This window comes from Pyxicephalus adspersus, chromosome 7 (assembly GCF_032062135.1).
Source record: "Pyxicephalus adspersus chromosome 7, UCB_Pads_2.0, whole genome shotgun sequence".
In the NCBI taxonomy this organism is placed as follows: domain Eukaryota; kingdom Metazoa; phylum Chordata; class Amphibia; order Anura; family Pyxicephalidae; genus Pyxicephalus; species Pyxicephalus adspersus.
In genome coordinates, this window is record NC_092864.1 from 7,587,796 (window position 1) to 7,600,788 (window position 12,993).

Genomic DNA, 12,993 nt, shown 5'->3' on the forward strand with positions numbered 1-12,993 from the left:
AGTGCAGGTGAACAAAATTAGAGGTGCAAGTATGGGAAACCTGTGGCTAACACTCCCTAAGTTTAATCAATAGGCCATCGCCAAAACAGGTGGAACTTCGCCCATAAAAAAACTACTATGTTACACATTGCTGTAGGCTTCCATCACCTGAAGCCCAATTTCCCAGGAACGGTGTGGTTCAGGTGAACAAAATCTTAGGTGCAAGTATGGGAAACCTGTGGCTAACACCCCCTAAAATTTCATCAACAGGCCATCACCAGAACAGGTGGAACTTTGCCCATAAAAAAACTACCATGTTACATATTGCTGGAAGCTTCCATCACCTGAAGCCCAATTTCCATGGAACGGTGCAGTGCAGGTGAACAAAATCTTTGGTGCAAGTGGGGGATACTTGTGGCCTACAGCAATGTGTAACAGGGTAGTTTTTTATGGGGGAGTTCCACCTGTTTTGGCGATAGCCTATTAATGAAATTTTAGGGGGTGTCATCCAGAGGTATCCCCCACTTGCACCTATGAATGTGTTAACCTGCACCGCATTGTTCTTGGGACATTGGGGTTGAAAATAGGGAAGGGGACAGTGTACACTATTATGAGCATTTTCTAGTTTTGTGACAGGTCTGTATAAATTTGGGGGTCGCACCTCCTTGCTATGTAAGTGGCCCCGGGGGTCCCTAATTTGTTTAATTTTGGGCTTCTAGACACACTAACTTTTTAAACAGCAACCCTGATGTTCAATTTTCACTATTTTTTATAATTATGAACCCTATATTTTGTAATTAATTAAAAGTGTGGAGATAAAATTTGGGATGCTAGCTATGAGGGACCCCTATGTACCCTGAAAATTTCAGATCGGTAGGACATACTGTTCAGGAGATATTGGGGTTTGTACAGGTAGAGATATAGGGCTGCAGTAGTCGACATGCTGCATTCATACGCAAAGTGAAAGTGAAACTGTCTTGAGGATTAGGTCATTGTACACACCTACTGGTATCCGCACCCTGGCAGTTATTTTTCAGGGGTAGTTTTTTTTTTGTTAGGAAGCAGCCATCATTGACTGGCGGTAATAGAGGTGAGTATGGGAGGAAAGATTGCATACTTTGCTTTGTGTTGTATCCCTGGTGCCATCTGCTGACCAACTCTTGAAATTGCAGCTTGAGCCTCTAGTAATTGGCAATGCATAAAATGTTAGGAGAATTTTGGGTGTCGTTTGTTTCTACATACAATATGGCAGATTGGTCTGGTTTTCTGATGATATTTCTAAAAATATGTTATTGCTCTACTTTTTACCTAACCAGTGATGCCCAAAAAGCATATTTTGACCTGACTGCAGAGGGCACTTCAAGCTATGACAAGTCCAAAGTAGTGATTTTGGGGCAACTTGGTGTCACTCCTGCTATTCGCGTCCAGCAGGTACATAAGTAGACCTACCAACCTGACAGGTCACCCCATTCCCAAATGCATAACCTGATGAATCTGGTGAGGAAATGGCTGCAGCCAGAAACCCTCACAGCTCCCCAGATTGTGGAGAGAGTCACCATGGACTGTTACTTGAGAGCTCTCCCGCAGACATTTTGGAAGTGGGTGACCTCTGCAGACCAGCTTGTTGAGATGATGGAGAGCTACCCAACTGCAGAGGATTTCCTAGTAAGCCCAGCTCAGCTGTAAAGGATAACACAGAAACAGTCGAGGCAATGAGGAGGCGTTCTCAGCACAGGGACACACAGACTGAGCAAAAAAATGCGGAAAAGTCCCAGGCTGGTGGAAACTCCCATGGTGCCTCTTCAACAACACCCAGAACCTGGTACAGTGTTAGTGGTACAATGAGTGGGGTAATACAGAAGCCAGGTGCCCACTACTGTCTAAGGCCATGGAGTGTGATGCTTCCGGTAAAATGTCCGTGTTTGGCCAGCTCGTATGACCTGCATATGACAATGGTGAAAGTGAGAGACATATCTGCCAAGACAATGGTTCACTGGGTAGCTGTAATTGCCCCACAACCTCTCCTCTACTGATTACCCTATTGCACCCCTAAAAGTGGTTACACTCCTTACAAAACATGGGGACACTAGAAGTGAGGTCACAATACACAGTCAATGGACATTTGGGACATAATACAAAGACCATAAAAAAAGGGAGGGCATTAAAATGTTGAAACAATATAAGGGGCCAATAAAAAGATGACACAATTCTAGGGGTTACTGAAGACTTATGATACAAAACTAGGAGAACCGAATCCAATTATTGGCCTGCTGGAGAACTGATTTCAAGCAACTGGAGAATGTGAGGTAGATGGGAGCAGATGGAGGTCACTGGCTGGTTGTTTTACAGCTGGTGGTAATGAGTGATCCCTATAATCCCCTAAGGTGTGTTAACACCACTGCCCTATTTCATATTTTGCCCCCTGAAGGGATAGCGTCTTAGGTTAGGCACTGGGGAGGAGGGGCATTAGGTCAGCCATCAAGAAGGTAGCACTATGGGATGCCTAATTCTAACACTAGAGGTGGCAAAATCTGATAGACCAGTGTTTCTCTCCTCTACATGTGGCCCTATTTGGTACACAGGCTGATTCCAGATGAATTTTCACTGGTTGCAATGGGTCACTGCACTCATAGGACCACTTCTTACAGGGCCTGACCCGACTTTGCACTTGGCTTCTTTGGTGTTTAGCCAAAACCATACATATAGACCCTACATATTGGTCCAGCCATACGGAGCTAGGTGCTGGGTCTGGTTAGCCAGAAAGGGAGCCAGGTGCAAGAGAAGCCTGACCCTCCATTTGCACTTGTCTCCCTTTCTGGCTAATCCAGACCCGGTACTTGCACTTGGCTCCCTTGTTTCCTATCCCAAACCCAAAAATTGCACCTAGCTGCTTTCTGGTTACCCCAGACCCCTTTGACTTGCAATGATGGAAGTAGAGGTCCTCAGAACACAAAACTTCTGACTTGAAACACATCTTGATGGAGTGGTAAAGAAATATGACTGAATTAAAAATTTGTATTTTTTTAATGATCCATGTTATATCTGTCAATTATAAATATAGTATGGCTCAGTTATCATTATCTAGAGCGTTCTAAGCTAGTCAATATCTAGCAGCAGGATTGACTGAGCCTTACTGCACCTATCAGTATTACTATTGTAGTATTAGTACTATTGTTAGATCAATGTCAACATTGCTTAGTCCAAAAGTCCAAATTTCGATCCAAGGTATGAATAGCTTCAATCAAAGTCATAACCAACTCCAATCAGAACTATACAACCACCATCAGCTGGAACCTATTGATATGGAAGGGCTCCAAAAATTTAGTATGGGGCCCAGAAATTTCTGATGGTGCCCCTGAACACACATAATAGACCAGGTTATGGGAACACGCTTCCTAGAGAACGAGCTGGAAATTGTCAGCAGTTTCACTCTCCAGAAAAGCCTGGCAATTCTTAATCTCCACAGGTAACAGAACAAGATTAGATTACAGGGGAAATACCTGCTTGTCTAGGTAGGTGTCCTTGGGTTATGTAGGTGCTGGAGTCCAGATTACTTTGGTGGACAGGATCTCATAAGGTAACCAGATTTTCACAATACAGAGAGAGACCATCTGACCTTCTTCTCGAACTGTCAGCGACAGACAGCCTAGAAGAACCCAACTGCATAGACTTGTCAACCAGAGAGGAAAGTAGACTGGACTCAGAGGTGGCTGGTGGTCCTGGGTCTGGTGGTCTCAGTCTGCGATCAGTTCTAATGGTCAATTGGATAGTCTTTGGATGATTAACCAAAATGATGATTAACCAAAATGCCATGATTGGTATTGGATAGGCCCAGGTGAAACTGTTTGGTCACAACTGACAGCCCAGCAACAGAACACTGCAGCATATTCTTCCCCTGGCCTGTGACACACAGGCTCAGTTTCTGCAGTTGAAGCCAGGTCTGGGTCTGCATACAATGAAAAAAATATTTGTCCCCAGAGTAGAGGGCTGGGTCCCCCTGCAGAAAGTTGAAAGCCCATGCCTATGAATCCCCTTGAAGAAGGGAGATAGCTATGGCGGTGGTGGGATATTTTGGCTTGTTGTAATGTAAGGCCATTGTCCAGCACCAGTGCTCACCAGACTCCAGTCCCCCAATCTAACACCCCACTCTTCGCCTATAGCAGGCACCCACTCAGACACAGGAAGCTACTCGTGCTGTCTCTACATACGGTTGGCCCCAGGACTTCTGCGTGCAAGGAATGGCATTTGGGGAGGGACTGAAAGAGGACAAGGAGCCCACAGAAAATGCAGTACAAAAGATTTCAGCAAAGGCAAATCCAGAATAAAGCAGCCAATGGCTATGCAGGATTGCGACCAAGAACTACTCTGCTCATTGGCTGCAGCATAACTCCGATTCCCCTTTAGCTACACATTGTTTCAGAACAGGGGATGTTGAGAGACCATTCACAGCTAAAGGAAAACTGTGGGTGCTGCAGACTGTGGAGCAGAGGACTGATAGCTAATTGCTTGATCTTGCTGTTGTAAGTGACCCCGTTGGAAGGAAAAAACAGGGCGACATGAACTGTGGTGGCTTACTGCAAAGGATTGCTGGCTGGATAATTGTCTCCTAACAGATACTATGCATTATTAAAACTCCACTGCTTACTATGAGCCACCCTAACTATACCAGCCATACCCTGCTCAAGATATCATTTTAATCCATACATGCAGCAATAAGTCCACATCTCCCTCTGGAGCAAGACACGGTTGCAATCTCAGCTATCTCTTTTGCACAAAATATCCTTAAGAAGAACTTAAGAACATTGTTCACATTGGCTGTTTTTGAGTGCCTGTGAAACAGTGCAATTACTACTGAACATGTATTCAGCCACATGCTGAATGCTGCAAACAGCTCCTGGCCCTAACGAGGAGTAACATGGGTGATTGGGGGAATTTGACATAAGTCTGCCAACTACCTATTATAAATCTCCGTGGTCTGCTGAATGGTGGCCAACTGTCTAGGAACTGTAGAGGAACCACCAATTAGCCACCTAGGAACAGCTAGAATGTACAGTATTCTGTAAATCTGGGTGCTTTTATTTGATCAGGAACTGTTATGTATTCCTGTTGCACAGAAACATACCCTGTGCACTCCCTTAGGCGAGTTCTCGGCACGCCTTGTACTGAAGAAACAGGAATAGAAACTACTGCAAAAAAAAAATTACTTTCATTTCTATTTATTCTCCTAACAATGGCATCTGCTGCTCTGAAAGAAGAGCAGAGCTCTTCCATCTGCCTGAACCTTTACACAGAGCCGGTATCATTGAAATGTGGACACAACTTTTGCCAGGACTGTATTGTGACTGCTTCCGATACTCAAGAAAAGTGTGGAGTTATTACCTGTCAGGAGTACAGAGAGGAGCACACAGAGCACCCTGTGCTGGAGAAGAGTAAGAAGCTGTGTAATATAGAGGATGGCTTCCAATCTACCAACCAGGAAAAGACTGAGACCTTGTGTACATACTGTGACCTCCCTGAACAGGCTGTGAAAATGTGCCTGCAGTGCGAATCATCCTTTTGTGAAAGGCATTTACTCAAACACAGTCGATTAGTTGACCATGTCGTGGTTGAACCTTCTGTTACTCTGGAGAACAGAAAATGCTCCATACACAAGGAGATCCTGAAATATTACTGTTTAGGAGACATGGCCAGTGTCTGTGTGTCCTGCTGCCTGATGGGTCAACATAAAGGACACCAAGTGGAGCTTCTGAATGAGGCCACGGAGAAGAAGAAAGAGGAGCTGAGGAAATTTATAGAGCGACTAAACTCTGATGTACAAGAAACCGATGAAAGTATTCGCAATCTAAGAAACTATAAAAATGAAGAAAAAAACAAAGCTGCAGCTGTCGCTAAGAAAGTCAACGAGATGTTTGGAGACATCAGGAGGCAGCTGGATGTTCTTGAGTGGAAAGTGTTGTGTGAGGTCTTCAAGCTGGAGAAGCAGGTTTCTTTATCAGTCTCCAGGCTGATACAACAGCTGGAAATGCAGAAGAACGAAATATCCAAGAAGATTGGTCAAGTTGAAGATTTGTGCAATACTACAGATCCTTTTACTTTCCTGGAAAAAGAGTTGGATATGGATAAACTTAGCCCTGGGAGATGTGAGGTCGTCAGTGATGTAAGGGATGCTGGTGGCTTGGACGAGACACCAATCTTCCAGATGATTTACAAGGGACTTCTACTCTTCGCTGATAGCCTCACTGACCTGAAAATAAAGCAGCAATTCTCAGTGATGGAGAAATCTGACATCCAATTGGATATAAACACTGCTCATATTAACATTAATATATCAGAGGACCTCCGGTCAGCTCTACATACTGATAAGGGTCAGAAGAGACCAAACTGCCCAGAAAGGTTTGCATGCCGTCAGGTGCTAAGTACGCGTAGCTTCTCATCTGGGAAACACTACTGGGAGGTGGATGTGAGTCAGGCCAAGAAATGGCTGATAGGGGTGGTTTTTAATAGTATAGAAAGGAAAAAAATGGGCAAAGAATCCTACATAGGATACAATGCCAAATCCTGGGGCCTTTATGAAAATAATTTTTTTAGGGTGTGCCATAATAATATTCATAAACTCAAAGAAAAAACAACTCCAATAGAGGCAATTGGGATCTATTTGGATTATGAGGCTGGGATTTTGTCATTCTATGAATTATGTGACCCTATTAGACATCTGCACACCTTCACAGCCACCTTTACAGAACCTCTCCATGCTGCTTTTTATGTATTTCCTGGCTCTTGCATACAAATCATTCCTTAATGCAAAATTTGTTTTTAGAAAAGTTTCTCCCAATTTTTTCCCCCTATTTGCACTACTCACCTACACTCCGACAATGTCTGTCCATAGAAATTCTTTTCAACCATAAAGATGTCCTCAGACTTCCAGGTTGATTGAAGTCCTAGTATCATTCAACCTGAAAAGCTGAGGGCATCCTGTTAGTATAGGATGATCTTGGAGCCCCTCAAAGGTCTTCGGTGCCAACATGGTTCCCTGAACATTGTAATGGTACATAGAGTACACCCACATTTCATCCTTTCTGTATCATTTAGGACTGTCCGCTAGGGAGAGGATTTGAACAGGACCCTTAAAGTTGGAGGGAAGAAGGAATCACTGGTATCATGTTTAGGTTGGCTGGAATTGGGATTTAAAGCATTACTTTCAAGCAAGATATAGTAATTCTGTTATCTTCCTCCCTTGACCTAAAATAACCCACCCTACCCCTCCAATGGACCTTATCAGATTTGTAGTTTACCCTAGCATCCTGCTGCAGGCTGCCACACTCCTAATGCAAACACGGGCACAAAACTGTTCCCAACCATTCCCATTCAGTTAAATAGCAGTGATTGGGAACCATCTTGTGTTTGCATGCAGCTGTGGCTATGGTGGATTGCTACATGGCTCTGATTTATGGATATGGACATGTGGTTTCTTTTCCTCCTCTGGAGGTAGAACCACACTGCAACAACAAGTGTAACACCTGGAAATGCATTACCTTGTGGTGTGGTTTGGCACTCCTGGATACATAGCAACAGTTTGCTATGTACCTCAGAACAGCTAACCATCCAGTTTTCCACCCCAAGTGTGGGGCATTACTGAGATCCCTGTGGCCATGAAACCTCCTTTCCTTACATCCAGTGGTACCTGCACAGCAAAGTTCTATAACCTTGTTATGAGTTATTAGACAGATCATCTGCTATTTGACTAGTCCATCCATATACGTGTATGGTGTTTTCCTGCACAAGAGCTGCTGGATGTAAATCAAGAAAAGGAGCCATGGACACAAAGATTTAGTTAGTGTGGATATATGGAATTTAGATGGGTTACTGTAGTTTAGTAGAGGGTGGGGGTTGGAGGGAGACAAAAAAACTTGACATTGAAAATACAATTACCAATTAAAGTTACATAATCCTTTATGCATATTATGATATAATACAACTCTGTTATGTATTGGTTTATGTCCTTATAATCAAATGTGTATTGTGATTCTCAATGTTACAAATGCATCCTGAGACAGTAATCAAACTCGCATAAAGATAGAAATATTGCTGTAATCTACTTTATCTGTAATATGGCATCAGCTAATAACAATAAAAAGAACAACACATTTTCAGCATATAAGAATCTCTGTGTCTCCATGCCAATCCTTAGGTAAAACTATGGTTTTCTGAAATTATCATAATTATAGGAAGATCTAAACTCACAGTTTTCTCTACCCCTCAGCAAAATCTTACAAATAGGTGCTGATCCTGCCTTCTCTATGGCTCCTATCTAAAGCAAGCCAAGCGCTGCTTCTTCCTCCATCCCAATACACAGGCAATGTACACTGCATCTGTTGTCTGCATGAGACAAAATTATAAATGCAAAACCTTTTTTTGGCTGTCACCTGCTGGGGAGATTTCCCATTATTATTGTTAACTAGTTTTTATATAGTGCCGACATTTTACGCCGCGCTTTTCAAAGTCCATAGTTATGTCACTAGCTGTCACCCAAAGAGGCTCACAATCTAATGCCCCTACCATAGCCATATATCATTAGTATTACCAGAGTCTATGGTCAATTAACCTAACCGCATGTTTTCTGAATGTGGGAGGAAACCGGAGTACCCAGAGGAAACCCAGGCAAACATAAGGAGAACATGCAAACTTCATGCAGATAGTGTCGTGGCTGAAATTGGAACCTGGAACCTAGTGCCAGAGTGCTAACCACTGAGCCGCCATGCTTCCAATTATCTCTTGACATAGAGAGGCAACATAAAAATAAAAAAAAGTGTCTCCACAAAGAATAGAATTCTCATTTTGATAAATTGTCACAGAACATGAAGATCTTCTCTCACCTATTACCCTGGTGTCAATCGAGAATTTAAAGATTTCTCATTACTTTCTGCTATGGGGAAAATAGTCATCAAAACAAATAAATAGGCTGAATCATTGGTGTATGAATAGAAGTTGCAATTTCGACCAGGTTCCTTGCTCTAGATGACCTGTATGGTCATCTTCTTGGTGACCATTGTCCATGTCACTGGGCTATTCCTCATTCTACACGATGGTCCCCAACAAAGCCTACCTATCCAAGCCCAGACCTAATTCCAAACTTGACAGCAATCACTGGAACCAACAGTCTCCTGTAGAAGTCCTCTCCATCTTCTGCAGCCATTAATATTACTTACCAATGGGGTCACTTCCAACTCTTATGCTGAAGACAAAGATTTCTTTATTTACAGTGGGAAATGTGTTTTTAGTAATTTCTAATTCTAATTGATCCATTACAGGTGAACATAATTTTTGTTCTAATTCTGATATTTTATTTGCTTGTGCCAAATGTTGAGAAAGATATTTGACTTTCAGGTGTGTAGACTCTTCCTCTTATACCTGTAGGTCAAACATTGAGTAACATGCCTGGAACATGCCTGTAGGTAAAGAATCCTGAATTCAATGGCTTTCTTGACCTTCTTGTTTGTTTGTGATGGTGACTCTGAAAGATTTAAAGACATTGGGTCTACATGGCAGCAATGCAACATGAGTATCAGAAGGAGTTCAGCAATGGCAGACTCCATGTTCCCTTGACTATGGTATCTCTTTAGGGCTCAAGACAATTGAAGCATATAAAACACATAGTGTTTACAATGTGTGGTTGATTGTGGCACAGATATCTCACTAGCGCCTGATCTGTGCTACATTGCTCAGCAAAACTTTGGAGTTCCTCATTTTATGATTCTTTATAAAAACTCTGTCAGCACCAAATTAGTGACCTGGGCTGCAGCAAACTGGAGAGACTAAAATGTATATAGCAATTTGCATTGTTACTTTGCTATTAAAATACAATAGCCACCAAGTTCACATGACAGGTAAAATCTCTGGACTTTGGAACAATGCCCTAGGCTTTAGGTATATACCGAGAGAGGAACTGAGGACAAAACTGTACTTCAGGTCAACGGTGATCCAAACCTGTGACTTGACAATGAAGGAAAACACAATGGTACGTTGTGACAGATGGCAGAAGACTTTCTCTGCTGCCTTGCACTACTTGCTGACCTGAACAGTTCCATTCTCTTTCCATTCAATAATACCTCTTCTCTAACACTAGACAGTGCTATGCTCACATTTATGGGATAGTGTTGTGAGCTCTGCATGGAGTTTTTTATTAGGTTTACTAGTAAATAAAAGATTTTGAGACCTTACATTACCTTAAGCATTAAGCAGGAAACACAAATCCATGGCCTTAATCTCTCGACATTGGGGAGAAGGGGATCAAAGAGGTAAACACAACTCAACAGGTCATTGCTCCAAGATAGTCCTCACCTGCACACTGCATATCCAGATCTTCAGTCACAGTTTGGAGTCTAGCTTGTAACATGAATTGAACCAGCATGTATTTCCAACCAAAACCTGGAGAGACACAAAGATCAGGTGCAAGTATAGAAAGAGAGCGAGAGAGGGAGAGAAAGAAACAGACAGTGATAGAGAAGGAAACAGTGAAAAGGAGAGAGAGAAAGAAAAAGAGAGAAAGAAAAACGAAAGAGAAAGAATGAGAAAAAAAGAGACAAAAGAGTGAGAAAAAAAGAAAAGCAAGAAAGAAAGAATGAAAGAAAAAAGAAAGAAAAAGTTGCTAGGGGTTGTTTGACCAATAAGCAATTTGTGCCTCCCAGGTCAGTGAAAATGACACCATTGATGATTTTGGATATCTGTAAAGGTATTAGTCTTCCCAATGACCATCAGTGTTAACATAATGCTTCCTATTGACCACCATTGAGTGTTGGATATATAAAATATATAAATTATAGCAGGGGTCCCCTAAGACCTGAACACTATTTTAATTGTTCCCCTATGTTAAACAAAAAGGTTGAGATAGGCCTTTCTAATGGGCTAAAAAAGTGGATCAACCAAAGGGTCCAGGAAAGGACACACGAGCACCAAACATCTAAACATTAATTATTATTATTTCATAAAAACTGAACTTAATTACAACTTCATAACATTCTAAAAGATAAAAAATGCTATTTCTAAATCTTTGTCTGACACCCTCCAGCAAAACCTAAATGCACCGGCTTGTTTTTCTTACATTAATGCTGCTCAGGCAGTGTTCAGGAATGCAGATGGTTCACACAGCTCTAGAAAAATATTGGAGAGTGAAGATTCTGTGAGCCAACAGCAATAGCTGACACTTGGCCAATATACACACAAAGCTCAGGTTTGTGAATTCTAGCTAAATTTAAAATATGGAAAGCTTCTCCAAGGCTTTAGTAAAATATTAAGTATCTAGCATGCATATTTGAGAATCTACCTTATGTTATTGTTCATATTTACCCAGAGCAACCAGCAGAGGGAATGAATCAGGAAAAATAGATAGGTCTACATTCTGAAAATGTATTCACCTATAAATGTTTGGCCATTTAAAAGGACGCTGACAACTGCTCATACCCACCTTTTAACTTCTCTTCCCCCTTTTCATCTCTCTTATCATGTGGTCATGTACTCAGTGGATCCCCCTGATGATGAGGATGGCTTCTCTTGCTTTTCCAGCACTGGTGAACCTGATGATGGTGACAGGTGGCACATGGGCACCGGAGGGGCATAAGTGATGGCAGTAGTAGTGTGGTCTGCACCGCAGGGTTGTACAGGATTAAAGGTCAACTAACCACTACATGGGCATCTGAACAATGGCAGACACGCAGGAACAAAAGCTGGAGTTGGGAATACCTTTCAGGACAAGCCATATCCAAAGCCAATGATCAGCAAGAGACAATAAAAAAAAGCAGTGTCAAATGGATAGCCGAGGTTGGTAACTTGCAAGCAATGTAGTACAGAGCCGTAATCAGGAACAGGTCAGGTGAGCAGGTTGAGGTCAGTGTCAGGATATCATAGGTCCAAGTGATGCCGAGAAATAATCCAAATGGCAGGCTGGAGCACAAGGCGGGTCAACACAAAGCCTTCAAGGTAAAAGATCAGGTCGGGAAACAAACAGCTGAAGAGAAAGGAAGCAGGATAGTAAACCTGGAATAGCCACTAATGAGTGTGTCCATGTATGTGAAGTACCTAAGTGAATGCATATTGAGATGCCCATACAAGTGCGTAATTTGCAGAAATGTGCAAAAACATTTCAGCCACCTTGCTCCTTCTTCTCTTACACCTGGTTGCTAAAGTTCACCCGGGTAAGCCCCAGGGTTAGATGGTGCTTGCCCAGATGGATAACACGATAGTCTTTGCCCATATGACAATGTTTGGGCTTGGTTATTGGGTGCTCAGGCCTGTGCACTGTCACATATAGGAGTTTTTTATGCTCCCCCTTTTTTGAAAGCCCAACTCTAACAAAGCAACAGGATGAATGCTTCAATGGAGCAGGGAGGTAGCTAGGAAGTGTTGGAAAAGTATGCATGCCCTGTTGGGTTTGAGTTATCAAAAAGTGTTTGCATGTCTTTAAGGATACGCTTGGGCACTGCAAAACTTAATGTTGGAGAGTTCTCCTCACTATAATTCCATAATGACTTGATTGGGTGGTGTTGGGCATAATTGGTAATGAGGGTGCTCAGTATACTAGACGACTGGCTCTAACGATTTCAGCTCTTGGTAGGATGACGATCCATCGCTGGCTTTCATCCACACCACCAACCATGCATTCACTCCTAACTAAACTACAATTTTTATTTCATATGAAGTGGATTGAGGCTTCCCTATAAAAAGATCAAGGAAATGGCTTAAGACCTGGGAGAGTATTGCTATCCTTTATTGCTATCCTTATCCTGACCATGAAACAGCAACTCCAGAAAAGCTTTCAACACACAATTTGGTATCTCTATAGAATATTAGAAGGAGACGCACCTATATCAACTTATCCTGTCATTAGCACCACTTGGAAAAGATCTTATATCTAACTGTGATCGTTATCCCTTTCTGTACCCTCATCAGTCGAGGACAACTTCTCATTACGTTTTCATTGGAGAAAGTCAGTTTTTGGATACACTTTATTGTCAAATGTTT

The 12,993-nt window shown here is 42.3% G+C and overlaps 1 protein-coding gene across 1 annotated transcript; it reads left to right on the forward strand.

Moving 5' to 3' along the window:
* Positions 1-5,203: 5,203 nt before the first annotated feature.
* On the forward strand, positions 5,204-8,140 carry LOC140335021 (E3 ubiquitin/ISG15 ligase TRIM25-like). The gene has a single exon (XM_072417366.1). The coding sequence runs from the start codon at positions 5,210-5,212 to the stop codon at positions 6,776-6,778; it is 1,569 nt and encodes a 522-aa protein (XP_072273467.1). The 5' UTR covers positions 5,204-5,209; the 3' UTR covers positions 6,779-8,140.
* The last annotated feature ends 4,853 nt before the right edge of the window (positions 8,141-12,993 follow it).